This window comes from Grammomys surdaster, unplaced genomic scaffold (genome assembly GCF_004785775.1).
Source record: "Grammomys surdaster isolate TR1022 unplaced genomic scaffold, NIH_TR_1.0 125319, whole genome shotgun sequence".
In the NCBI taxonomy this organism is placed as follows: domain Eukaryota; kingdom Metazoa; phylum Chordata; class Mammalia; order Rodentia; family Muridae; genus Grammomys; species Grammomys surdaster.
The window spans coordinates 1,328,253-1,355,055 of record NW_021620197.1 but is presented as its reverse complement, the minus strand read 5'-3'; the positions used below and the strand labels follow the sequence as shown (position 1 = coordinate 1,355,055).

Genomic DNA, 26,803 nt, shown 5'->3' with positions numbered 1-26,803 from the left:
ATTTGCTTGCAAATTCCATGATGCCATTTCTGTTTAAAAATCAAAAAGGTGAATAATACCCCATTGTGTAAATGTAACATATTTCCTTTATCAGTTCTTTGATTGAGGGACATCTAGGTTGTTTCCAGTTTCTGGCAATTATGAATAAAGCAGCCTTGAACATAGTTGAGCATGTATGGCTGTGATATGATAGAGTGTCCTTTTGGTATGTGCACAGGAGTAGTATAGCTGGGTCTTGAGGTAGGCCAATTTTCAAATTTCTAAGGAGACACCATATTTATTTCCATAGTGGCTGTACAAGTTTATATTCCCATTGGCGGTGGAGAAGTGTTCCCCTTACTTCACATCCTCACAGCATGAATTGTCATTTGTGTTATTGCTGTAACAGGTGTAAGATGGGATCTCAATGTAGTTTTGATTTACATTTCCCTGATGGCTAAAGATGTTGAACGTTTTTAAAAATGCTTCTCAGCTTTGTGAGATTCCTCCATTGAGAGTTCTCTATTTAGATTTGTACCTCACTTTAAATACTGAGTTCTTTCTGTATTTTGGATATTAGTCTTCTATAGGATGTGGAATTGGTGAAAATCTTTACCATTCTGTAGGCTGCTATTTTGTCCTGTTGAAGGTATCATTTGTCTTACAGAAGCTCTTAAGTCTCATGAAGTCCCAATTATTAATTGCTGATCTTAGTGTCTGTGCTATTGGTGTTCTGTTTATGATTTTCCCCACTTTCTCTTCTATCAGGTTCATTGTATCTGGTTTTGTGTTGAGGTCTTTGATCCACTTGGACTTGAATTTTGTGCAGGATGATAAATATGAATCTATTTGCATTCTTCTACATGGAGGCATCCAGTTAGACCAGCACCATTTGTTGAATATGCTGTCTTTTTTCCATTGTGTATTTCTGGCTTCTTTATAAAAAAAAAAAAAAATCAGGTGTCTGTAGGTGTGTGGATTTACTTCTGAGTCTTCTAACCCATTGACCAAGCTGTCTGTTTTTATGCCAATACCATGCAGTTTTTATTACTATAGCTCTGCAGTGGAGTTGAAGTCAGGGATGGTGATACCACTGAAAGTTTTTTATTGCTTAAAATTGTTTTAGCAATCCTGGAATTTTTGTTTTTCCATGTGAAATTGAGTATTGTCTTTTCAAGGTTTGTAAATAATTATGTTAGAATTTTGATGGGGATTGTGTTGAATCTGTAGATTGGTAAGATGGCCATTTTTACTGTGTTAATTCTACTAATCCATGAGCATGGTAGATCTTTCCATCTTCTGATATCTTCCTCAATTTCTTTCTTCAGAAACTTGAAGGTTTTGTCATACAGATCTTTTTCACTTGCTTGCTTAGAGTTACACCAAGATATTTTATATTAGCTATTGTGAAGGGTGTTATTTCTCTGATTTCTGTCTCAGTTCTTTTTTCTTTTGTATGTAGTGGGGCTATGGATTTTTTTGTAGTTAATCTTGTATCTAGCTACTTCTCTAAAGGTATGTACTAGCTATAGGAATTTCCTGGTAAATTTTTAGGGTCTCTTATGTATACTATAATATCATCTGTAAATAGTGATACTATGACTTCTTCCTTTCTTCCTTTCTTCCTTCTTCCTTGTATCTCCTTGGTCTCCTTTAGTTGTCTCATTGCTTTAGCTAGAACTTCAAATACTGTTTTGACTAGATACAGAGAGAGTGGACAGCTTTGTCTTGTTTCTAACAAGGAACAAGCGGAATTGCTTTGCGTTTCTATCCACTTAATTTAATGCTGGCTATGGGCTTGGCATATATTGCTTTTATTGTGTATCTCTGATCTCTTCAAGAATTTTATCATGAAGGAGTATTGGACTTGTCAAAGATGACCATGGTTTTTTTCCAGCTTGTTTATATGGTGGATTATATTGACAGATTTTCATATGTTGCACCACCCTTGTGCAAAATTCCATTCTCTGGAATGAAGCCTGATCATGGTGGATGATCTTTTTGATGTGTTCTTGGATTCAGTTTGCTAATATGTTATTGAGTATTTTTGCATCTATGTTCCAATTCTATTTCTTTGTTGAATCTTTCTGTGGTTTGGGTATCAGGGTGACTGTAGCCTCATAAATGAATTGGGAAGTGTTCCTTCTGTTTATGTTTTGTGGAATAATTTGAGGAATATTAACTCCTCAAATATTAACTCTTCTTTGAAAGTCTGCTAGAACTGTGCATTAAAACCAGCTGGCCCTGGGATTTAGGATTTGGGAGCAGGTTGGGAAGCTTTTAATGAATGCTTTTATTTCTTTAGGGGTTATAGATCTGTGTTAGAGTTTCTATTGCTACAATGAAACACCTTGACAAAAATGCAAGTTGAGGAAGAAAGGGAAGCTTATACTTCCACATTGCTGTTTGTAACCAAAGGAAGTCAGGACAGGAACTGAAAGCAGGGCAGGGATCTGGAGGCAGGAACTAATGCAGAGGCTAATGCAGAAGATGTTGTTTACTGGATTGCTTTGCCTGACTTGCTTAGCCTGTTTCCTTATAGAATCCAGGACCACCTGCCCAGGGATGGCACCACCACCAAAGGTGGATGAAGCCCTCCACCATTGATCACTAATTGAGAAAATGCCTTATAGTCATGGAGGCATTTCCTCAACTGAGGCATCTTCCTCTCTAATGACTCTAGCTTGTGTCAAGTACACACAAAACCAGCCAGTACATGGTTTATCTAAATTGTTCACCTGATCTTGGTTTAACATTGGTAAGTGGTAACTATTGTGAAAATTATTCATTTCTTTTAGATTTTCCAATTTGGTGGAATACAGGTATGGCCTAATGATTTCCTTGGTTTCTGTTGCTATGCCTGCCTTTTCTTTTCTGATTTTGCTAACTTTGATTTTCTCTCTCTGTCTCTTCCTTTGGATAAGGGGTTTTCTATCTTGTTGATTTTCTCGAAGACCCACATCCTTGTTTCATTGCTTCTTTGTGTTGTTCTCTTTGTTTCTATTTTATTGATTTCAACTCTCAGTTTGACTACTTCCAACCATCTACTCCTCTATCTACTCCTCTTGGGCATACTTACTTCTCTTTGTTCTAGAGCTTTTATATGTACCATTAAGTTGTTAGTATGGGATTTCTCCATTTTAAAAACATTTTTACTTACTTAAATTTTAATGTATGTACTTAGTGGTATGAAATTTCCTCTTAGCACCAGTTTTACTGGGTCCCATAAATTTGGGCATGTTGTATATTCATTTTCATCGAATTCTAGAAAGTCTTTAACTTTTAAAAAAATTTTCCGCTTCAACCTATTTTTCATTCAGTAGAAAGTTGTTCAGTTTCCATGAGTTTGTAGGCTTTCTGTTGTTTCTTTGGCTGTTGAAATCTAGCTTTAATCCGGATGGTGTTCTGACAGGATGCAGGGGTTATTTCAATTTTCTTGTATGTGTTGGGTATTGATGTCTCCCACTATTAATGTAAGAGTCAATGTCTGATTTAAACTTTAGTAATGATTCTTTTACAAATGTGAGTGTCCTTGTGGTTGGGGCATACATATTAAAAATTGAAACATCATCTTAGTGGATTTTTCTTTGATTAGTATGAAGTGTCCTTCTCTGTCTATTTTGATTAATTGAAACTTCAAGTCTATTTTGTTAGATACTAGAATGGCTACTCCAGCTTGCCTCTCAGGTGCATTTTCTTGGAAAATGTTTTTTTCCAACTCTTTACTCTAAGGTAATGTCTATTTTTTGATGTTCAGGTGTGTTTCTTGTATGGAGCAGAAAGACTGGTATGAGGTGGAATCTCAGGGTTGTTTTAATTTGCATTTCCTTGATGACTAAGGATGTTGACCGTTTCTTTAAGTGCTTCTCAGACATATCATATTCCTCAGTTGAGAATTCTCTGTTTAGCTGTGTACCCCATTTTTAATAGGGTAATTTGGTTCTTCGGAGTCTAACTTCTTGAGTTCTTTGTATATTTTGGATATTAGTCCTCTGTCAGATGTAAGATTGGTAAAGATCTTTTCCCAATCTGTTGGTTGCTGTTTTGTCCTATTGACAGTGTCCTTTGCCTTACAGAAGCTTTGCAACTTTATGGGGTTCAATTTCTCAATTGTTGATCTCAAAGCATAAGCCATTGGTGTTCTGTTCAGGAACTTGTGCTTGTGGCTCTTCCCCATTTTCTCTTCTATTAGTTTCAGTGTATCTGGTTTTATGTGGAGGTCCTTGATCCACTTGGACTTGAACTTTGTACAAGGAAATAAGAATGGATTGATTTGCATTCTTCTACATGCTGACCCCAAGTTGAACCAGTACCAGTTGTTGAAAATACTGTCTTTTTTTCCACTGAATGGTTTTAGCTTCTTTGTCAAAGATCAAGTGACCATAGGTGTGTGGGTTCATTTCTGGATCTTCAATTCTATTCCATTGATCTTCTTGCCTGTCACTGTACTAATACCATACAGTTTTTATCACTATTGCTCTGTAGTACAGCTTGAGGTCAGGGATGGTGATTCCCCCAGATGTTATTTTCTTGTTGAGAATAGTTTTCACTATCCTAGGTTTTTGGTTATTCCAAATGAATTTGAAAATTTCTCTTTCTAACTCTGTGAAGAATTGAGTTGGAATTTTGATGGGGATTGCATTGAATCTGTAGATTGCTTTCAGTAAGATGACCATTTTCACTATATTAATCCTGCCAACTCATAAGCATGGGACATTTTTCCATCTTCTGATATCTTCTTCGATTTCTTTCTTCAGAGGCTTGAAGTTCTTGTCATACAGATCTTTCACTTGCTTGGTTAGAGTCACACCAAGGTATTTTATATTATTTGTTACTATTGGGAAAGGCGTCATTGCCCCAATTTCTTTCTCAGCCTGTTTATCCTTTGAGTAGAGGAAGCTTACTGATTTGTTTGAATTAGTGTTATATCCAGTCACTTTTCTGAAGTTGTTTATCAGGTTTAGGAGTTCTCTAGTAGAATTTTTGAGGTCACTTATGTATACTATTATATCTGCAAATAGTGATATTTTGACTTCTTCCTTTGCAATTTATATCCCTTCGACCTCCATTTGTTATCTAATTGGTCTGGCTAAGACTTTAAGTACTATATTGAATAGGTAGGAGGAGAGTGGGCAGCCTTGTCTAGTCCCTGATTTAGTGGGATTGCATCAAGTTTCTCTCCATTTAGTTTGATGTTGGCTACTGGTTTGTTGTATATTGCTTTTACTATGTTTAGGTATGGGTCTTGAATTCCTAATCTATCCAAGACTTTTACCATAAAGGGATGTTGAATTTTGTCAAGTGTTTTCTCAGCATCTAGTGAGATGATCCTGTGTTTTTTTTTCCTTTGAGTTTGTTTATATAGTGGATTACATTCATGGATTTCCATATACTGAACCATCCCTGCAACCCTGAGATGAAGCCTACTTGATCATGGTGAATGATCATTTTGATGTGTTCTTGGATTCTGTTTGCGGGAATTTCATTGAGTATGTTTGCATCGATATTCATAAGGGAGATTGGTCTGAAGTTCTATTTTATTTTTGGGTCTTTGTGTGGTTTAGGTATAAGCGTAATTGTGGCTTCATAGAACGAATTGGGTAGTGTTCCTTTTGTTTCTATTTTGTGAAATAGTTTGAAGAGTATTGGTATTAGGTCTTCTTTGAAGGTCTGATAGAATTCTGCACTAGGAGTTATGAGACTATTTACATGGTTCATCTGCTCCTGATTTAACTTTGGTATGTGGTATCTGTCTAGAAAATTGTCCATTTCATTCAGATTTTCCAGTTTTGTTGAGTATAGACTTTTGTAGTAGGATCTGATGATTTTTTGAATTTCCCTGCTTTCTGTTGTTATGTCTCCCTTTTCATTTCTGATTTTGTTAATTTGGATACTGTCTCTGTGCCCTCTGGTTAGTCTCACTAAGGGTTTACCTATCTTGTTGATTTTCTCAAAGCTCTTGGTTTTATTGATGCTTTGTATAGTTCCAGTTTGTTTCCTGGGCCCATTTGCTTGGAAATTGTTTTTCAGCCTTTTACTCTGAGGTAGTGTCTGTCTTTGTCTCTGAGGTACGTTTCCGAAATGCTGGGTCCTGTTTAGGTATCCAGTCCACTAGTCTATGTCTTTTTATTGGGTATTGAGTCCATTGATATTAAGAGGTATTAAGGAAAAGATATTGTTGCTTTTTGTTATTTTTGTTGTTAGAGGTGGAACTATGTTTGTGTGGCTATCTCCTTTTGGGTTTGTTGAAAAAAGATTACTTTCTTGCTTTTTCTAAGGTGTAGTTTCCCTCCTTGTGTTGGAGTTTTCCATCTACTATCCTTTGTAGGGCTGGATTTGTGGAAAGATATTGTATAAATTTGGTTTTGTCATGGAATATCTTGGTTTCTCCATCTATGGTAATTGAGAGTTTTACTGGGTATGGTATTTGTGTGCTCTTAGAGTCTGTATGACATCTGTTCAGGATCTTCTGGCTTTTAGAGTCTCTGGTGAGAAATGTGGTATAATTCTGATAGGTCTGCCTTTATATGTTACTTGACCTTTTCCCCTTACTGCTTTTAATATTCTTTGTTTTATGCATTTGGTGTTTTGATTATTACGTGACAGGATGAATTTATTTTCTGGTCCAATCTATTTGGAGTTTTCTAGGTTTCATGTATGTTCATGGGCATCTCTTTCGTTAGGTTAAAGAAGTTTTCTTTTATAATTTTGTTGGAGATATTTTGTTGTTACTGGTCCTTTAAGTTGGAAATCTTCACTCTCTTCTATACCTATTATCCTTCGGTTTGGTCTTCTCATTGTGTCCTGGATTTCCTGGATGTTTTGAGTGAAGAGTATTTTGCATTTTACATTTTCTTTAACAGTTGTGTCTATGTTTTCTATGGTATCTTCTGCACCTGAGATTCTCTCTTCTATCTCTTGTATCCTGTTGGTGATTTTTGCATCTATGACTCCTGACCTCTTTCCTAGGTTTTCTATCTCCAGGGTAGTCTCCTTTTGTGATTTCTTTATTGTTTCTATTTCCATTTTTAGATCCTGGATGGTTTTGTTCAATTCCTTCACCTACTGGGTTATGTTTTCCTGTAATTCTTTAAGAGATTTTTGTGTTTACTCTTTAAAGGATTTTACCTGTTTACCTGTGTTCTCCTGTATTTTTTTAAGGGAGTTATTTATGTTCTTCTTAAAGTCCTCCATCATTGTCATGAGATGTGATTTTAAATCAGAATCTTGCTTTTCCGGTGTGTTGGGGTATATGGTGTGCTGTGGTGGGAGAACATGATGCCAAGTAGCCTTGGTTTCTGTTGCTTAGGTTCTTGTGCTTGTCTCTGGCCATTTGGTCATCTTTGGTGTTAGTTGGTCTTGCTGTCTGTGACTGAAACTTCTGTGAGCCTGTCAGCCGGTGATCTTAGGTGTGTCAGCACTCCTGAGAGACCAGCTCTCTGGGCAGGATTTGGGTGTGGAGAGCTGTGACACAGCCTTAGCTCCAGGGCACAGATGGAGACCAGAAGGCACCCATGTTTTTTTTAAACTGGGGAATTAAGTCCATCGATATTGAGAAATTGCAGTGACTAATGATTGTTAGTTCCTGTTGTTGCTGTTGTTGTTGTTTTTTGGTGGTGGTGGGGCTGGTGTGTGTGTGTGTGTGTGTGTGTGTGTGTATGTGTGTGATTCCATTCATTTGATTTTTCTGGTATAAGATTATTTTCTCTGGGTGTTTTTAACCTCCTTGGGTTGTAGGTTTTTTTTCTAGTATCTTCTGTAGGGTTGTGTTTGAAATAGATATGGTTTAAAACTGATTTTATTGTGCAATATCTTGTTTTCTCTATCTACAGTAATTGAAAGTTTTGTTGGGTAGAGTAGCATGGGCTAGCATCTTTTGTCTCTTAGAGTCTACAGGACATCTGTCTTGGTCTTTCTGTCTTTTTGAGTCTCCATTGAGAAGTCAGGTCTGTCTTTATATGCTATTTGTTCCTTTTCCCTTGCAGATTTTGATATTCTTTCCTTGTTCTGTGTGTTTACTGTTTTATCATCATGTAGCAAGGATACTTTCTTTTCTGGCCCAATCTCTTTGGTGTTTTATATGCTTCTTATATCTTTATAATTACCTCTTTCTTTAGGTTAAGAAAATTTTCTTCTATGATTTTGTTGAAAATATTTTCCAGACCTTTAAGCTGAGAATCTTCTTCTATTGTTATTATTTTTAGATTTGGTATCCCAGATTTCCTGGATGTTTTATTTTAGAAATTTTTTTGATTTAAGTTTCTTTTGACTGATGTACCTATTTCTCCTATCATAATTTCTATGCCTGAGAATCACTCTTCCAACTCTTATATTTTATTAGTCAAGTTTGCCTTTGTAGTTCCTGTACACTTATCTAGATGTTTCACTTTCAGAATTTCCTCAATTTATGTTTTTCGTTACTTTAATTTTTAGGTCTTAAACAATTTTGTTTTCTTCAACTTTTTTTTTTTTTTTTTTTTTTTAGCTTTCGTTAAAAAGTTTCTTTCTCTCTTTCTTTCTACCTGGATTTCTGTAAGACAATTATTCATTTCCTTTTTACAGACCTCTATCATCTTCGTAAAGTTGGTTTTAAGGGGTTTTTCTTGGTGTAGTAGGATAGCTGGGCTGTGGTGGTGACATATTGATCTAGCTCTTGTTGGTTATGTTCTTACATTGGCATCCAGGCATCTGGCTTTGGAGTGAGTATAGGTCTAGGTTCTGATTTCTGAGTTTGTCTTTGCTGCATGGATGTTTTGTTTTGTTCCTTGGTTTCTGTTTTTTTCTCTGGTATTCTGGCCTATGTGGACTCTGGTTGAGCCTGGAGTCTCTGCTTCAGTTGGAGGTTGGGACAAGATGACAGGAGGCGGGGAGGAGGATGGGGATAGATGGTGGAACATAGAGAGAATGGAGGAGGTCTACAGATGGGTGGCCTACCTGGACTTTTGGTTGCTGACATGGTTCTTGTTACTCAGTGGGTCTCTACCTAAGTTGAATGCTATGACATGGGGGTGGGTGGGGAGGGGTTGAGGATAGACTGGGGCTGCACTGAGGGAGTTAGAGTGGTTCACTGGTAGGGAGCCTACCTGGACTTTTGGCAGTAGGTGTGGCCTTTGGTCGAGCAAGGTTATTTTTTTTTCTGAATTGGGGGCTAGGACATGTTGATGAGGAAGGGAGATGAGGACAGAGTTAGAGGGGCCACTGAAATAGTAGGGTGGTGGCATTCCTGGAGTTCTGGTAGCCAGTGTGGCTCCTAGTGGGACAGGGGGTCTTTTGCCTGAACTGGGGACTGAAACATGGTGACAAGGAAAGATGGGGGTATTTCAGATAGTGTTGGGGGACACAGAGAGTGGGGGAGGTCTGCAAGTGGGTGGCCTACCTTCTGGTAGGTTTCTTCTCCTGCTTTATCAAAATAAAATATATAAGTATATTCTGCCAACACTCTCTACAATAGTGATCTGCAATTTTTTTTTTTAGTCCAACATGGCTAGGCAAAGCTGGGCACCACAATGTATAGGTTTCTTTCAATGCCAATATCTTCTCATATTTGACATAAATTTTAACTCCACTAGGCTTGGGTCTCATTGTATTAGTCTGCTTCTCATGACTATAGCAAATGCCCGAGGTAAGCATATTACAAAGAAAAAAGTTTTAGTTTAGCTTCAAGTTTCACAGGTGTAGGTCTATGATGCGTGACACCATCGCTTAAGGTTGATGATAACATATATATATATACACATATACATATATATGTACATGTATATGATTTACATATATATGTATACATGTGTATACATATAATGGTAGAAACATATGGCAGAAACTATCCCCTTACCTCACGGCCAAGAAAGGAGAGAGAAATGAGGAGCTGGGACCCCATGGACCTCTTTAAAGCCATGTTTCTTGAAGACCTCTCACTAAGCCTTACATTTAAAAGGTTCTACCTTGTCCCAGGAGCTCCATGGGTTAAAGACTGAGCCTATAAACATGTAGGTGTTCTGTGGACATTCTAAATTTAAAGTGCAACGCTTGTCCACTTGGTTGAAGATATAACTTACTTGTCCTGTACATGTTTGGAGTCTAGCTGAACTCCTACTCAGCTTTGATCCACAGGAATCCCATTTCAAAGTGTAAGGTGGATGTGGCAGATTAATCCGGTGACCAGGAAGAGTGGGCACACATGCTATATTAACTACAAGAGAAGCACAAGCCTTTGTTTCTCAGTATTATAATACTTACTCAGGTATCCTTGGTTTCACAGAAGCTGTTGACAGCAAACCAGATTGCTACAAAGCCAAAGCTTCTTTCTTGAGTTATTGGATGCTATAAAATGTGACAAATAAAAGCAGCAACTAATTTTCAGTAAGCCCCTATAGCAGTTAGAGTGCATTGCCTCGTCTTTATAATAGTTACTACCTTCTCAATGCAATTAGAAGCAAAACCTGTAAACACTGTAGTGCAAAGAAAGAAAGATGAAAGTGTTCAGTAATCTGTACCATTCCTTGCCAGAGGTAGCGATTCTTTGAAGGATATATTCGTTTGCTCTGATGTCCTGAACATGTAATCTATACATGTTTGCCTCAATAGAAATATCACAGAGCGTAAGTTGTCTTTTATATATATTCTTTTTAAAAATTGGATATTTTATTTATTTACATTTCAAATGTTATCCCCTTTCCCAGTTTCCCCTCTGCAACCCCCCTATCCCGTTCCCCCTTACCCTGCTTCTATGAGGGTGCTCTCCACCCATCCACCCACTCACACCTCACCGCCCTAGCATTTTTCTACACTGGGGCATCAAACCTTCAAAGTACCAAGGGCCTCCTTCCCATTTATGCCTGATAAATATATGTTTTCTTAATATTTACTAATATCACAGAATATCCATCTCCATAACGTTCATGGCCTCATGGTATTTCATACTATGAACATCTCAAAATTTATCCAGTACTAAGAAGGGAAATCCTGGTACTGAGAAGGGTAAGTGGACACAAGGTCCAACCCCTAACTGAGAAGATCTTTGCAAATGATATCTGTTGAAAAAAAATTAGCTTTTTGCAATGGAGTGACACTGGGTATATCATCCACATTCCAGAGCAGGCCAAATGACCAACATAAGATGGACTTCATGGCTCTCTGTTTGTGTGGTAGTTTGTTTTGGTTTTCATTTTTTGTTGTTTGTATTTTTTTTTTTTGAGGGATAAAGAACATAAAACTGTATGGGTCAGGAGGTGGGGAAGGGGTAGGAGGCATTGGGGGGATGGAAAAAAGAATACAATTAAAATATATTGTATGTAAAAATTAATAAATAAAAATTTAAAAATAAACAAATAAAATGTATTCTATCCTATTATAAAATGTGCAGATCACTGTTGGCATGAAGTTGTTGAGATACACTCCTTGGAGACAACCACACACTGTCTCCTGTGTGAGACTTGAAGTTTGGACCACAGGAAGGCCTGGGTTTTAAGTGTCCTCTGATTGTACAGTTTGCCTTTCAGCAACAGTAAGGCTTCTTTCTTTCTTACTTCTTTCTTATTATTTTGACTCAGACAGATCAGCAGCGGGACCATGCACCTCGAGAACAAAGACATCAGGCTGGCCTCAGCCGTGCTGGAAGTAGAGCTACACCAGACATCTGCTTTGTCGGTTCCAACTTGCCCAGACCCGGGACGGCTGCTGACAGTCAAACCCACTACCAGCAGCTATAAGCTCGGCCAGGCAGATGCCTGCATCCCATTTGCTGGTGAGGCTGCTGGGAAGAGCCTCTGTGTTCCTGAACATGCAGAATTTGCCTCATTTCACATGAAGGGGAGGTGAGTGTGAAACAGTCCATGTAATAGGCATGAAGTTGGTAAATACTAAGTTTCTACAAATATACTTCCCCTCCATTTTATGGGAAAAATTTTCAGATTTTTTTTTCAGCCATTCTGACTGGGTCTCAATTTTAACTTGAATTTCTCTGTTGCCTGAGTATGGCAAGAGTATGAAGAGTACTCTTCAAGCATTTGTTTGGCATTTAAATTGCGTCTCTTCAGAATGTCCATTCAGTTCATTAGCCTATTTATTGATTGTTTGGTTTGCGGTGTTTTGGGGGTTTAATTTTTACGTCCTCTTTATATTTTGGGTACTAATCTCTTCATGATGGGCAGTTGGTAAAACCATTTCACTGGTTCTGTCTCTTTAGTGATTATTTTGATGCTGTGGAGAATTTTTTTTTAACTTCATGCACTTTTTTTATTTTTAATTTTTCCTTTCTTTGGGCAGTTCTTAGGGCTATTTTCTGTGCTATTGGAGTTCTGGTTAAAAATCCCTGCCTATGTCAACTGTGGTGTTTTGAGTAAGAATGGCCTCCGTAGGCTCATATTTGAATGCTTGGTTATCCGGGAGTGGCACCATTTGAGAAGAATTAGGAGGTGTGGCCTTGTTGAAGTGAGTGTGGCCTTGTTGGAAGAAGTGTGCCAATGGGGGTGGGCTTTGAGGTTTCAAAACCCCACGCCCAGGCCTAGTTTCTCTTTATCTCTGCCTATGGAGCAGGATGTAGCTCTCGGGGCTGCCTACCTTCCACTCTATGCTCCCCACCGTGACGACAGTGGATTACATTTCTGTAACTATAAGCAAGCCTCCAACTAAATGTTTTCTTTTATAGCAGTTGCCTTGGTCATGACGTCTCTTCACAGCAATAAAACAGTGACTAAGACACCGATATACTTAAGTGACTAGCCTATGTTTTCTTCTAGCAATTTCAAAATCTCAAGTCTTACACTACGATCTTTGATCCACCTTAAATTGATTCTTCTTTAGAGAGACAGAGAGATGTGGATCAAGTTTCACCCTTCTAGAACTCTAGTTGTCAAAGAAGCTGTGTTTTCTGCAATGTATGCTTTTGAAAGAATGATGCACTTTGTCAAAAGCTTTTCCACGTTGACTGAGATGATCGTGTAATTTCTCTCCCTAAAGTCTACATACGTGCTGAATTACACGTTTTGATTTGCACATGTTGAGTCAACCTTGTGTCTAATAGAAAATAAAAAAGTTGGTTACGCTGTACTGTCTGAATGTGTTCTTAAATTAAAGTGTATTGCCTCCTACTGGCTTTGGACATAGAACTGTCAAACTCTAAGTTAATTCTCAGTTGATGAGACTGGATCCTGGGTATTTGATGGTGAGGCTATTTGTCTTTTTTCACTTCTCAAAGCCAGGCTCTTGCTACCTGTACCCTTTGCTAATCCTCTAGTTCTACACAAACTGCCTTTCTATGTCTCTTATTACTCAGCAGCTATGAGAAGCCAGACTGAAACTCCTCAACCTGTGGATATTGCCTGCTGTTGGGCCTCCAAGTAGCTTAGTTATTAACAATGGATTCTGTCAAGATGGTGCCCATCTGACGCCCTATAATCATACAGCGTGACAAAGTGGGATTTCTCTTCACTCCTGATCCATCTTCCAGAGGAATCACTGTCTTACTGTAAGCAATAACGACTTGAGGCATATGAGAGCAGTGGGCTCATTCTGAGGGTAGGACTGCTTAGCTTTCATCTGACTTTCCTGACTTCCTTCTCTGCCAGCGAACTCCTAGGCTGCATTTGGCTAGCTTCTTCAGCTTCTTCCTATGTAGTATCTTTATTCCTGCTTTGCCTCTATGTCAGTCTTTGGAATAAAGTCTGGTTTCTTATTCAGACACTCTCCTTCACTGGCTCTCACAGAAGCAGCTACTAACCTGTCTCGCTCAGAAGCTCCTCTGCACTGTTAGGAGTTGATTCTGTTGCTGCCACCTACCACCATGAGACCTCAATCAACCACTGTTTCAAGGATGAACCTTGGGGCCTGGGTTAAAAATGGAATACCCCAGTGTGGGGGAATTCCAGGGCGGGGAGGTGGGAGTGGGTGAGTGGGTGGGGCCACATCCTCATAGAAGCAGGAGGATGGGGGATGGGATGAGGTTTCTGGGTTGTGGGGAAATGCGAAAAGGGGATAACATCTGAAATGTAAATAAAATATCCAATAAAAAATTAATTTAAAGCCGGGCAGTGGTGGCGCACGCCTTTAATCCCAGTACTTGGGAGGCAGAGGCAGGTGGATTTCTGAGTTAGAGGCCAGCCTAGTCTACAGAGTGAGTTCCAGGACAGCCAGGGCTATACAGAGAAACCCTGTCTTAAAAAAACAAAAAAAATTAATTTAAAAAAATAAATAAAAATAAAAATTGTAAATTAAATAAAGGAATGCCATCCAATAGCCTTATGACTTCTAGCTACATGCTCAAGGTCTACTCTGCCTTGAAGACTCTTTCGATTCCTTCTGTGATGCTTTATCTGGCAGCTTTACTGGGCAGGAGCTAACCATCTCTATGGTCCTTAAAACAGTCTCTTGGTGTCACACTTGATAGCTGAGTATTACTTGTCTGGTTACAGGAATTGGCCAGTGGAGTCTTTCTATTCCCTCCTACACCAATCTACAACAGTCTTTAGGTCAGTTTCCAAGGAAGAAGGGTAGACCACATGCTTTTAGGAAATACAGATTTGCAAAGCTTAACGTTTGTTAGTTTTGAATTTCATACAAACTGTGCGCTTTCTTAATAGCTATATGAGATTTTTTTTTATTAAATTGCTGATGTAGGTGGAGATCCAGCAGCAGTACAGTGCTTGCCTAGCTTGTTCTGGGCTCAGTCCCTCGTACTGAAAACAAGGGCAGCATTGGCAGTGTAGGGCTTCAAAGTATCATGCAGTTACAGCTGGTGTTTGCCTCCAGCCTATTTACAAATGTCTGATGGGTGCAATTCTTTCGTGTTTCTCAATCAGTTCTTACTTGTTTCCTTTCTGAGCTATATTGTCATTTGCTTTGCTCTGAGGCCACCAGTGCTTATAGTTAGAAAGAAAGCGCAGGAGGGTCATACAGTCTCCTCTCTGCAACTGTACCATCATTAGCACGCAGCTGCAAGAGTTGGTAGTTTATACATTTCCAAGGAGCTATTTCTTTCCTCATTCGTTAGCTGGAATGTTAATTAATTCCATCTGGTGTACAATTCACAGGATCTTTTGACATCTGTCAAACATTTTATAAGCCCATGGCAAACTTGGAATCCTCTTTATCTTTTAATTTAAAATTTTTAATGTTTTTGAGCGTTTTGTACATAAGTACTATGTTTACAGCATTTCTACTCCTCCCTCTCCACTCAAATTCCGCCCATGTCCTCTTCATAGAATAAAGAATGAGGATATGACTGATCCTGAGGTATGGCTGAGGTGAAGATTGTTATTGTAGATATGAGGGGGAAACAGCCAGAGCATCTGGAAGATTCTAGACTGAGGAGAGGAGTGAGAGAGGAAGAGAAAAGAAGGGGGGGTCTAAGAGAGGAGTCTTGGATCTAGAGGCCAAGAAAGGAACCAGGAACTAAGAGGGTGGTAGCCAAAATGGCTGAGTTATGTTGGGATCAGAAGCTGGGGGGAAGAGAAACTGAAGCCCAGTCCCTGGCTTGGGGAGGTTTAGGGTAGGGGGTGGGGTGAGAAGTGCTGGGGGGGCACAGGGACTGCCTGAAACTTGTCCCAGGGTTGTTTGAGACTTAACACTCTCTCAAATTCATGACCTCTACATTTGAAATTATATCTATATCTATATCTATATCTATCTATCTATATCTATCTATATCTATATCTATCTATCTATCTATCTATCTATCTATCTATCTATCTATCTATATCTGTTTACCTATCTCTATGCATACACACACACACACACACACACACACACACACACACACAGCATTTAGGGCTGATCCCTTGAGAATTAGTACCTATCATGGAGAAGATTGATATTCTCTGTCTCTTTGTCTCTGTCTGTCTCTATGTCTCTGTCTCTCCATCAATTCCTTGTAGCTCTTCATCTAGAGGCAGAGTCCTGTGAGATTTTCCACATTCATGTTGTCATGTCAACTGATGTTGTCATTATGGAGATCTAGTTTAGGCAATCCAAAGTAAGAGAGTTCATTGGTTCAACTTCTCTGTCGCGTATAAAAGACACCATCTCCCAGCAAACTTCCTGGTCCTCTGGCTCTTACAGTTTTTCACTTTTCTTAAAATTTCTCTCTTCTTGGATGTTCCCTGAGCCTTAGGGATTGTGTTGTAGGTGCATCAGTTGAGGCTGGGCATCCTCTATGGTCTGCTGTTCTCTGGAACATGTTCTTCATCCGCTGCAAAAAGAAGTTTCTTTGAAGAAGAGTAAAACACTTATCTGTGGTTGTAAATACAGCTATTAGAAGTTGTACTGGTTTATAAAAGTGGCAAATGCTACATGTTCTCTTTGTGGTGGTTTGAACAAAAATGACCCTCATAGAACCACAGGGAGTGGCAGTATAAGGAAGTTTGACCTTGTTGGAACAGGTGTGTCCTTGTTGGAGTAGGTATGACCTTGTTGGAGGAAATGTGCCTCTGGGGACAGATTTTGAGGTTTCAGGTGCTCAAGCCAAGCCCAGTGTGTCTCATTTTCTCTTCTTGCTGCCTGCTAATCCAGATGTAGAACTCTCAGCTTCTTCTCCAGCATCATGTCTGCCTGCACACCACCATGTTTCCCACCTTGATGATAATGGACTAAATCTCTGAAACTGTAAGACATGCACAATCAAATTAATTTTCTTTGTAAGAATTGCCATCATGACGTTTCTTCACAGTCATAGAAACCCTAACTAAGGTCCTCTCTTATTTGTTTATCCTAGGTTTGAGTCATTAGACATGAATATATAACTTGGAGAAATCACAGACACCAGAGAAAGTAAAATGGGACCATGGGGGTGAAACTGTCTCTAAGTATATATCTTTAAACTCACAGATTAGTGTAGCCCTCAGACCTCATCAGTTTCTTTGTGCAGTGGACAGTCATTAATGCAGATAAAAGTGGAGAGGACAAGTGTCTGTGGAGTGCTCATTCACAAATGGGACATCTGTATCTCACTCCTGCCCCAAGGCTTAGGGCCATTTCTGAAGACACAGCAAAAATATTTTAAGAGCCAGAGGTTGGGGAGGATCGGACTGAATTAGTGTCTTCTGGACATGATAGGAGCACTGTGTTCATGGGCACACAAGATGGGTACAAGATCAAGCAACATTTCAGCATGGAACGAATGGGAGGGGCTCATGAGCCCCGATCCTAGCCGAGGAGCTGGTGATAGTCCATGACTCCTTGGGGGAGGAGAGTCAATATTCTTTAAGGGTGCTACTCCCACACAGTGAATATATAGGTAGCACAAACTGGACTCAGTTGGCTATTTAAAACAAAACAAAACAAAACAAAACAAAACAAAACAAAACAAAACAAAACAAAACTGAGGCCACAAAGTTGGGAAGGGGTAGTGGGTGGGAGATGGATCTGGGAGAAGTTAGCGGAAGGAATGTAGAGTGAATAACATAAAAAAATAACATATGCATATATGAAATTCTCAAAAAAGCAATTAAATATAAAAATAAAAACAAAATAAAATGACAGCTTTTGTTATGAATGTTAAAATACTTTTCAATTGCTGTTAGTATGGCAAAACATATTATATCAATATTTAAATATTGCTTTATACATATATAATGGATATAATAAACATCTGTAGTTATATAAATATATATGTAAACTTTGCACTTTAACCTTTCTTCAAACACATTTTACTTTTGACAATTTTATGCGTGTTACATTTCTTTTTATAAATAATTTATTTATTTTTTCTCAAATCGTAATTCATTCACACAGGGGTTATAAACACAGAAAGGCAGAATGTAGGGAAGGGAATGACACTGGAGCATGGGTCTTCAGTGGGAATACAGATATCATCAGAACCAGGTATCGGCTGGGTGAAGGTTCAGGGGACAAGTCACTGTGACTCTGCCTATGACTCGCTTGTCCTTATCTAAGTTGGTATTGTCTGCCAAGGCTACCTATTTACAAGGTCTATGACTACTCAGGCTGGTAAATTTCCACAAAAGCTACCTGTTTACATTAGCTTATAGCCCTCTGCTTCAATGTTTTTTCACTGAGACCCAAGACTTGGTGTTAGTATACATGTATGACAGGCCTATTGCTGATTTTAGGCCTATGGCTGATTTTAGGCCTACAGTGTGTAAGCAGGGCTGCCCCTGACATCTCCTCCCTTCTCTAAGTATAGAAGGGCTGTGGCAATTCTAAACTTGCAAAGGCGGGGATAGAGGCCTGACCTCCAGTATTTGAAGGGGATCTTGTAATGGCTCCGGTCCCCCTGTCGTTGTTCAGTGAGGCATGAGGGCCATACCCATCCCGATGTCTTTTTCCTGGAGAGGGGATACATTTGACATCAACCTCTATGCAGTCAGGCTTGTCCCTCAGGGAACCCAGAGAGATATTTTTAACTTTTATTGATATTCCCTTGCAGTGGTTAGCCTTGCAGCCTAAGCAAGAATTCAGATAGCCTGTCAGAGGAGGTTCTGGGTGGCCCCTCTCTGCTTGGTCTAGGGGCGGAAGTTCCCTCATTTAGGTTGGGTGGAGATGGGTTTTGGCGCATGTTACATTTTAATCAGTTCATCCCATTATCTTCTCTTGCTCCCTCCTGTAAAATATGTCTTTACCCCCAATTACACATTCTTTCTTTTTGTTCTTCACTCATTGAGTTTAATTAAGGTTGCTTGTGTGAGCATGGGTAGAGGGCTATTTGAGTGTTGGCAACTGATGCTATGTTTATGATGCTGCAAAATAACGTCTCCTTCTTCTCTAGGAACCATCAATGGCCAATAACTTCTCAAGGCAGGATGGGTGGAGCCTCATGAGCCCTTCCCAGCCATGCTAGGATCTGGTCAGGCAAGGTCTTTTCCGCAGCATCTCTTCCATCCTCCAGCTCTTGCAGTCTTTCTGCTCCCTCTTTCACAATGTTGTCTGAGCCTTGGATAAATAACCTTTAAACAGTTACCTATTCTTTTTATTTTTATGTTTATTTTTTGGATATTTTATTTAATTTATTTCCATTACAAATGTTATCCTTTTTCCCAGTTCCCCCTCTGGAAACCCCCTATCCCAACCTACCTCCCACTGCTTCTGTGAGGGTGCTCATCCACCCAACCCTTTCCCACCTCCTCGCCCTGGCATTCCCCTACACTGGGGTATAGAGCCTTCCCAGGACCAAGGGCCTCTCCTCCCATTGATGCCAGATAAGGCCATCCTCTGCTACATATGTGGCTGGAGGCATGAGTCCCTCCATGTGTACTCTTTGGTTGGTGGTTTAGTTCCTTGGAGCTCTGGGGGTATGATTGGTTGATATTGTTATTCTTTCTATGGGGTTGCAAACCCCTGCAGCTAATTCACTCATCTCTAACACCTCCATTGGGGACCCCATTGGGGAACCCATGTTCAGTCCAATGGTTGGCTGCAAGTATCTGCTTCTGTATTTGCCAGGCTCTGTCAGAACCTCTCAGGAGACATCAGGCTCCTGTCAGCAAGCACTTCTTGGCATCTGCAATAGTGTTTGGTGTCTGTATATGGGATGGATTCCCAGGTGGGACAGTCTCTGCTCCACACTTTATCTCCGTATTTGCTCCCATGAGTATTTTGTTCCCCCTTCTAAGAAGGACTGAAGCATCCACACTTTGGTCTTCCTTCTTCTTGAGCTTCAGGTGGTCTGTGAATTGTAGCTTGGATATTCTGAGCTATTAGGCTAATATCTACTTATCAATGAGTGTATACCATGTGTGTGTTTTTTGTGACTCGGTTGCCTCATTTATTTTCTAGTTCCATCCATTTGCCTAAGAATTTCATGAATTCATTGTTTTTATTAGCTGAGTAATACTCCATTGTATTCTTAACACGTTGACTAATTCTGAATTTCTTCAGTAACCACCATCCATTGCAAAACAAAGCTCTCCCAAGAAGAGAGCAACACTAATTCGTGGGAATATATAAATATTCAGGAGGCAGCCTGACTAGCACAGCATGTCCACTCAGCCAAAAGGCAACAGTAACTTCCTGGCTAGTCCTGTGATGCCCCTAGCCACAGGCTTTTGACCAGATTTAAAGTCTCAGGCATGGAGTCCCTCAGGTTGGAGTGGATCTTACATCCAGGTAGAAGCAGTTGGGTACCTCTATAACAGCTACAGCACTGTTGTGACAGCAGACACATGTCATGTGGCAGTTCAGTTGGAGAGCATATAGGGTTCACAGACGGGTAGTACCGTTGATTAACTTTCTCTCCCAGCAGTCTGCATTACAGAGCATACAACTATCTAATACTGTGAAAACTAGCTAGCAGTGGGGTGTCGGGGTAACAGTGGAAGGCTGAGCTTTCGGCCTACTTCCAGCTTGATTTTTCTGTGTTCTGCAATCAAAGCATGCAGTAGGGTCATACTCTTTATTTCTGGTAGACAATCAAGAGTAGTGGCAATAATGTGTATTGTTTGGGGGCCTCAAGGGTCTCTCTAATAATTGCCCTGGCGATGAAATTTTTAATAATCTGTGCCTTCTTGAAATAGCATTATCCATCTACATGAAGTACCTCTGTTCAAACTTTATATCATCATCATCATCATCATCATCATCATCACAGTTTTAAGAAATAACTTATAAAATGGATTTCCATTAGGCTTTTTTTTTTGCATACATTTCTAGCTTCGGTTAACTCTCTTGCAAACCCCCTCTGTTCCCACATTCCTCCATCCTTATCCACACATAAGCCTTTTTAGCACAAGCCCTTTCACCTCCTCAATACCTCTTTCCCTTGCTGTCATGCCCCCATTTTAGCTTTCTCACCCCATACATACTCATCCCAACTCAAACACACACACATTTGAAAATCTAAAGCAATAATCAGATATGAGCGAGAACGTCCCACTTTTTTTTTCTTTCTGAACCTGAGTTACCCCTCTTGAAAAATATAATTTCCATTCATGTTCCTGAAAATTTTATTTTTCTTTATGGCTGAATATAAAATTTCCATTGCGTATGTATCATGTTTTCATTTTCCATTAGTCAGTTAATGAACAGCTAAGCTGATCCCGTGTCTCCGCTGCTGTGAATAGAGCAGCACTCAAGATGGATGAACAGGTAGTATCCACACCATGGTAGAATGTCAAGCACAAGAACAGGATAGCTTGGGCATATGGTACTTCTACCTTTAGCCATGTGAGAAAACTCAACACTCATTTCCATAGTAACTGCATCAGTTTACATTTCTGCCCACAGCGAATAAGGGCTCCCTTTTTCCTATAGCCTCGTCAGAATCTGTTGTCCCTCTTTCTCTTGATGGTGGACATTCTGACTGGGGTGAGATACAATCTCTTGTAGTTTTAATTTTTATCCCCCTTGATTGCTAATGATGTTGAGTACCTTAAAAAGGATCAATAACTTGTACTTCTTTTTGAGAGCTCTCTATTCAACAGTCCATTTTGTTTTTGCTAGAGTTGATTGTTTTCTGTTATCTTTAGTTTTTTTGTATAGTTGAGGTATCAATCCTTGTCAGAGGGATGCTGAGGATTTCCTCCCACTCTGTGGGCTGTCTTTTCACCCTGCTGCTATTTCCTTTGTTGTACACAAGCTTCTGAATTCCTTGGGTCCCACTGTTGCTGAAATAAGGCCACCCCACTGGGGACCATGGTCCCACAGTCCTCACAGGTGCTTACCCTTTGAAGGGTTTTTTTCTACCTTTTCCTTTACCAGTTTCCTTGTTTTCAGTCTAGTCTTAAGTTATTTTATCCACATGGAGTCTTCTGTCCATCGTGAGAGATGTAGAAATCCAGTTATCCGAGTACTAAGTGTTGATAAGCTTCTATTTCCTCTAATGAGTATTTTTGGAATTTCAGTTAAAAACAGTGTACAATTCATGGGCATTAATAAGACTTATGATGTGTAATCATTGCATTTATGTAATTCTAAAGTGTTTTCTTCAGCTTTAAAGAAATTTTATATTCATTAAAATGGTAGCTCGCCATACTCTTTCTCCTGCACTGGTAGCGCACGTCCCTTTACCGTCAGTCTCCGTTTGCTGATCACAGCTACTTCATGAAGGTTGGGCCAGACAGGACTTACTCTTTCACCTCTTGTTTATCTACTCAGGTACTCAAGCTTCATTAGAGCAACGTGCCATTTTTCTTTTTCTTCTTTTTAATTTTAAAGCTTTTAAAGTTTAACTTTATTATAAAAAATACTTGGAAATAAACACTAAATTAATCACCCCACATTTTTGTTTTGATTTTTTTCTTTCTAGGTAGGGTTTTCTGTGTAAAATCCTTAAGCTTACCATTTGACAGGCCTGGCTGTTTTAGAACTCACTCTGTAGAGTTGTAGGCTGGCCTTGAACTCAGAGATCCACCTATCTCTGCCTCCTGAGTGCTGGGATTAAAAGCATGCACTGCCACCAGGAACCATTCATTTTTTTTTTTAAGTAGGAAAATAATATTCCATTGTCTACATATGCCACAGTTTGCTATTTATTTATTTATTTATTTATTTATTTATTTATTTATTTATTTATAATGTGCACGGCTGTGTATGCACATGCATATGTGTGTATGCACATGTGGAAACCAGAGGTCTACATTAGATATTTTCCTCAACTGTATCTCCACCGTATTTTTTTTTGAGAAAAGGTCTCACTGAAGCTGGAGCTCACTTGTTTGACTAGACTAACTGGCAAGAAAGCTCCAGTGATCCTCTCTTCTCTGCCTATTTAGTGTTGAGACTACGGGTGTATGCCACCACCTCTGTTTTTTTTTTCTCATGGGTGCTGGGTCATCCAAACTCAGGCAGGTCCTTGTTCTGGCAGTAACCACTTTGTAAAACAAGTTGTCTTTCCAGTTTTCAAATGGTAGATTTAATACTACATGTATTAATCAGTGAAAATTATATAATTGGATAAAAATTATCAAGATTGAACTATATGCTACCATCAAAAGACCACTGTAAGCATAAAGGCAGCTTGGTTAAAGGCACCAGCAGTGCCAAAATGGATAAGAAGAAAAGAGGGGAGATGGCTAAGAGCAACTGTCAGAAATTACATCAGAAGAATTATTTTCTGAATCAATAGCTTTTAAAAAGAAAGGGTAGAGTATAGAGAAAGAATGTTATCTGGGATGAAGGGGCCACACATACTCATGAGGTAGTCAGTTTATCAAAATGGTATTGTCCATTCTTGTGAACTTAACCACAGAGCTTCAAAATTTAGAAACAGAAGCTGACCCAATGTGGGAGGGAATCACAGAGATCTTAATTCCTTCATTTGGCAACTATTTGAAAATGCAGACAGAAAATTCTTGAAACTTTGACTGGATCCAAGGCTCAAATCACACGGCAGTGAGAATTGTGACTGCAAACTCTGATTCTGTCTTCATCTTTAGCACCAGTTGAGGCTAGTGCTCGGCTTTTATTGGCCCACCAGGACAAAGACCTGCTCTATCCTGATGGGCTAACATGTTACAGTATCTGTATGGACCAGTTCCTGCATTCCCTAAGGATGCTTAGATCCCTAACATAAAATGGCATGCTATCTTCCTAGAATCTGTCATTCCTCTGCAGACATTAATTCACCCATAAATGACTTCACACAAACCACACACACATGTACACATATACACACACATATACACAACAATATAAATGCAACATGAAAACTACATAGTTATTACACTATGTTGGATAGGGAACAAAGGACTCGTCTGTACATGTTTAGTATTGATGCAAACTGGGACAAAACCTGGATTTCTATCTGGAAACTTGAGAGATAGACTGAATCTGGTGTCAGCTTTAGGAATATTTTTGTATCTGTTTTCATTCTTTTTCAAAGACGTCCTTGAATGTTTTATTGATTTTTAACTTAGTGATGATTAAGATAATGTTATAAAAAATACGTTACTCTTTCTAAGTGAGACATCACTGCTGAGCAAATGCGCCCCTTATTGCTGATATAAAATATATTTCAGGACTGTCTGCTCTGGCAAGATAAAGCAGCCGCAAGTTAAACCGTGATCTAAGGTGCTTTCAAGGTCATCTGAAACCCTGTTTTCAGTGGGATGATTCCCACCTGGCACTCCAGCGTTCCTTGACGTCTCTGATGGAGCTTTGTTAGCAAAGCTGGTATATATTTCATAGGGAGAGTATCTCATTAATCTTCCTCGAAAGTGTATAGCCCATCAGCATGTTTGGCAGGCATGCATTTATTTTACACGCAATTAAATACACTTATCTCTTAATTAATTACCCTAAGCCCAAGCCCATACATTATTATAATGTTAATGACCACATTTCTGGGCTTTCAGGATAACTGAACTGAATGATTTTTTTCTGTGAATGATAACAATTGTTTGAATAATGTGTTCATTGCTCACTGGGATGAAATGTGAAAACTCATTTATTACAGTGCAACAATCCTTCCAACATCACTATTTGCGTTTCACTTGTTAGCTTTGAAAAGGAAGCATCATGTCTTGTATGTCTGGGAAATTGCTTAAGCCTTAGATTAAAAGGTTCTATATGACTACCTATGTGTGAGAACAGACAGATTAGGCATGGTGTGTCTATGTGTGTGTGTATGTATGTGTGTATGTGTGTGTATGTATGTGTATATGTTTGTGTATATGTGTACGTGTGTGTGTGTGTATGAGTGGTATGTGTGTGTATGTGTGTGTGTGGTTTGTGTGTGTGTATGAGTGGTATGTGTGTGTATGTGTGTATATGTATATATTATGTGCATGTGGTAAGTATGTATATATGTGTGTAGTGTGTGTGGTGTGTGTGTATGTGTGGTGTGCATGTGTGTGAAATATGTGTATATGTGTGTCTGTCTGTCTGTGTGTGTATTTAGCATTTATTAAGTAGTTACTTACTTTGACAACAAACTGGAAGGAATAGTAATACATATTTAGTTTTATTACGAATATGTGTAGTTTCTTGTCCAACTGGGCAAGTTATTCAATGCTCTCCCATCCTAAATTTTCTTTAACTTTCTCATTCATAAACTTCAAAAGTCATCTCACTGCTGCAGGGGAGATGGTTCAGTTGGTAAAGCACCAAAATTATAATAACGTCAAATGTAACAACGTTTACTTTTATGTTCATGTGGCCAGAGATCTGTGCCTATGTCTTTTTCTGAAAACAGTTTTGCTTTAGAAGGTACAGAAATTTTGCCAGATCTTAGAGTCAAATTCCTAACATGCCTTATGATCATGTGCTCAAACTGTTATCATACTGTGTTTAAGTTTAGCTTGTTTAACTTGCCTTGAAGAAGACAATATAACCAACCTTACTATGCCTTAGATTTCCCGTGTAATAAGTCTTTACAACTTAAGCTAACTGCATAGCCTCAGTCTTAAACTATGTACTCATACATACCCCTGACCAAAAGAAGAATGTATTTGTGTGTTATAACCATTTGCTGGAAGCATCCAACAGGTTGAAAGCAACCTTAACAAATATTCTAAGAATGTTGGAAGCAATATGTGGATATAGCTTTGTAACATCTGCTATTCTGGGTCAGTTGGGTCAGGAAAGTAAGTAAGTCCTTCCCTTGTTAACTCTGTTAAAGATTTCTATAGAAAAATATCCCTTATTTCTTCCCTCTGCCATGTTTTCAGTGCTGTTCAGTAAATACAGAGCAAAGCTCTTTAGGGACAGGCAGCACAGACAGGCTACAAACCACAAGCCACAGACAAAGAGAAGTAGAGAATTCAAATTTAGGTTTACTTTTGGTCTGAACTACTCCAAGAGGAACTGTTTTCATTCCTTAATGCAATATTGATGTAGTTTGTTACCCTGCATCATCGAAGCACCCTTCAGATCTTTTCTTTTCCTATTCATTTGTTTATTCACTTTACATCCTGATCACAACGATCCCTCCCCCCATCAGTCCCCACCTCACATAGTCTATCCCCCTCCCCTTCTCCTCTAAGAAGGGAGTGCCCTTCTGAGGGGGTACCAACCCATCCCAGTACATCAAGTTACTGCAGGACTAGGTACATCCTCACCCACTGAGGGCAGACAAAGCAGCCCAGTTAGGGGGACAGAAATCGGATGCAGGGAACAGACTCAGAGACAGCTCCTGCTCCAGTTGTTGGGGAATGAAGAACAAGTGGCGTATCTGCTACATATGTGTGGGGAAGCTTAGGTCTAGCCCATGAATGCTCTTTGATTGATGGTTCAGTCTCTAGGAGCCCCCAAGGGTCTAGGTTATTTGACTCTGTTGGTTTTCTTGCAAAGGTCCTATCTCCTCCATGTCCATCAACCTTTCCCCCAACTCTTCCACAAGATTCCCCTAATTTCATCTAGTGTTTGGTTGTGGGTCTTTGCATGTGTTTCAAACAGCTGCTAGGAGAAGCCTCTCAGAGGACAGTTATGCTAGGCTCCTGTCTGCAAGCATAATAGAGTATCATTAATAGTGTCAGGGATTTGTTCTTGCCCATGGGATGGGTCTCAAGTTGGGGCAGTTATTGGTTGACTGTTCCCTTAGTCTCTGCTCCATCTTTGTTCTTGAACTTCTTGTATTCAGGACAAATTGAAGGTTTTATGGAGGGGGGCATTGGTGTCCTTATCCTTTCCCTGGGGGTCCTGCCTGGCTTCAGGAGGTGGCTACTACAGACTCCATATTCCTCATGCTAGGGGTCTCAACTTACTCTTCAAATCTTTGACTTTGTGTCTGTGTCATTTCAACGTAAAATGTTCCTTTTATCATTTCTTTTCAGATAGGTGTTCTGGCCACAAACTTCCTTAGCTTTAAAAACAATGGTGCTGGGCATGGTAACACACACATTTAATTTCAGCACTAAGGCAGAGGCAGAGTCAGAGTCAGAGGCAGGCAGAGAGAGGCGGAGGCGGAGGCGGAGGCGGAGGCGGAGGCGGAGGCGGAGGC

At 39.5% G+C, this 26,803-nt stretch overlaps 1 protein-coding gene across 2 annotated transcripts in view; it reads left to right on the top strand.

The window, feature by feature from the left end:
* The window catches only part of Oca2 (OCA2 melanosomal transmembrane protein), a 305,312-nt gene that overhangs the window by 7,943 nt on the left and 270,566 nt on the right, over nt 1–26,803 (top strand). The window contains exon 2 of one of the 2 annotated variants that reach the window (XM_028785690.1): nt 11,533–11,792. In XM_028785690.1, coding sequence (XP_028641523.1) covers nt 11,533–11,792 — 260 coding nt within the window. Of the gene's footprint in view, nt 1–11,532; nt 11,793–26,803 lie in introns of those variants that run through there. The other variant, XM_028785691.1, reaches the window with a different exon arrangement.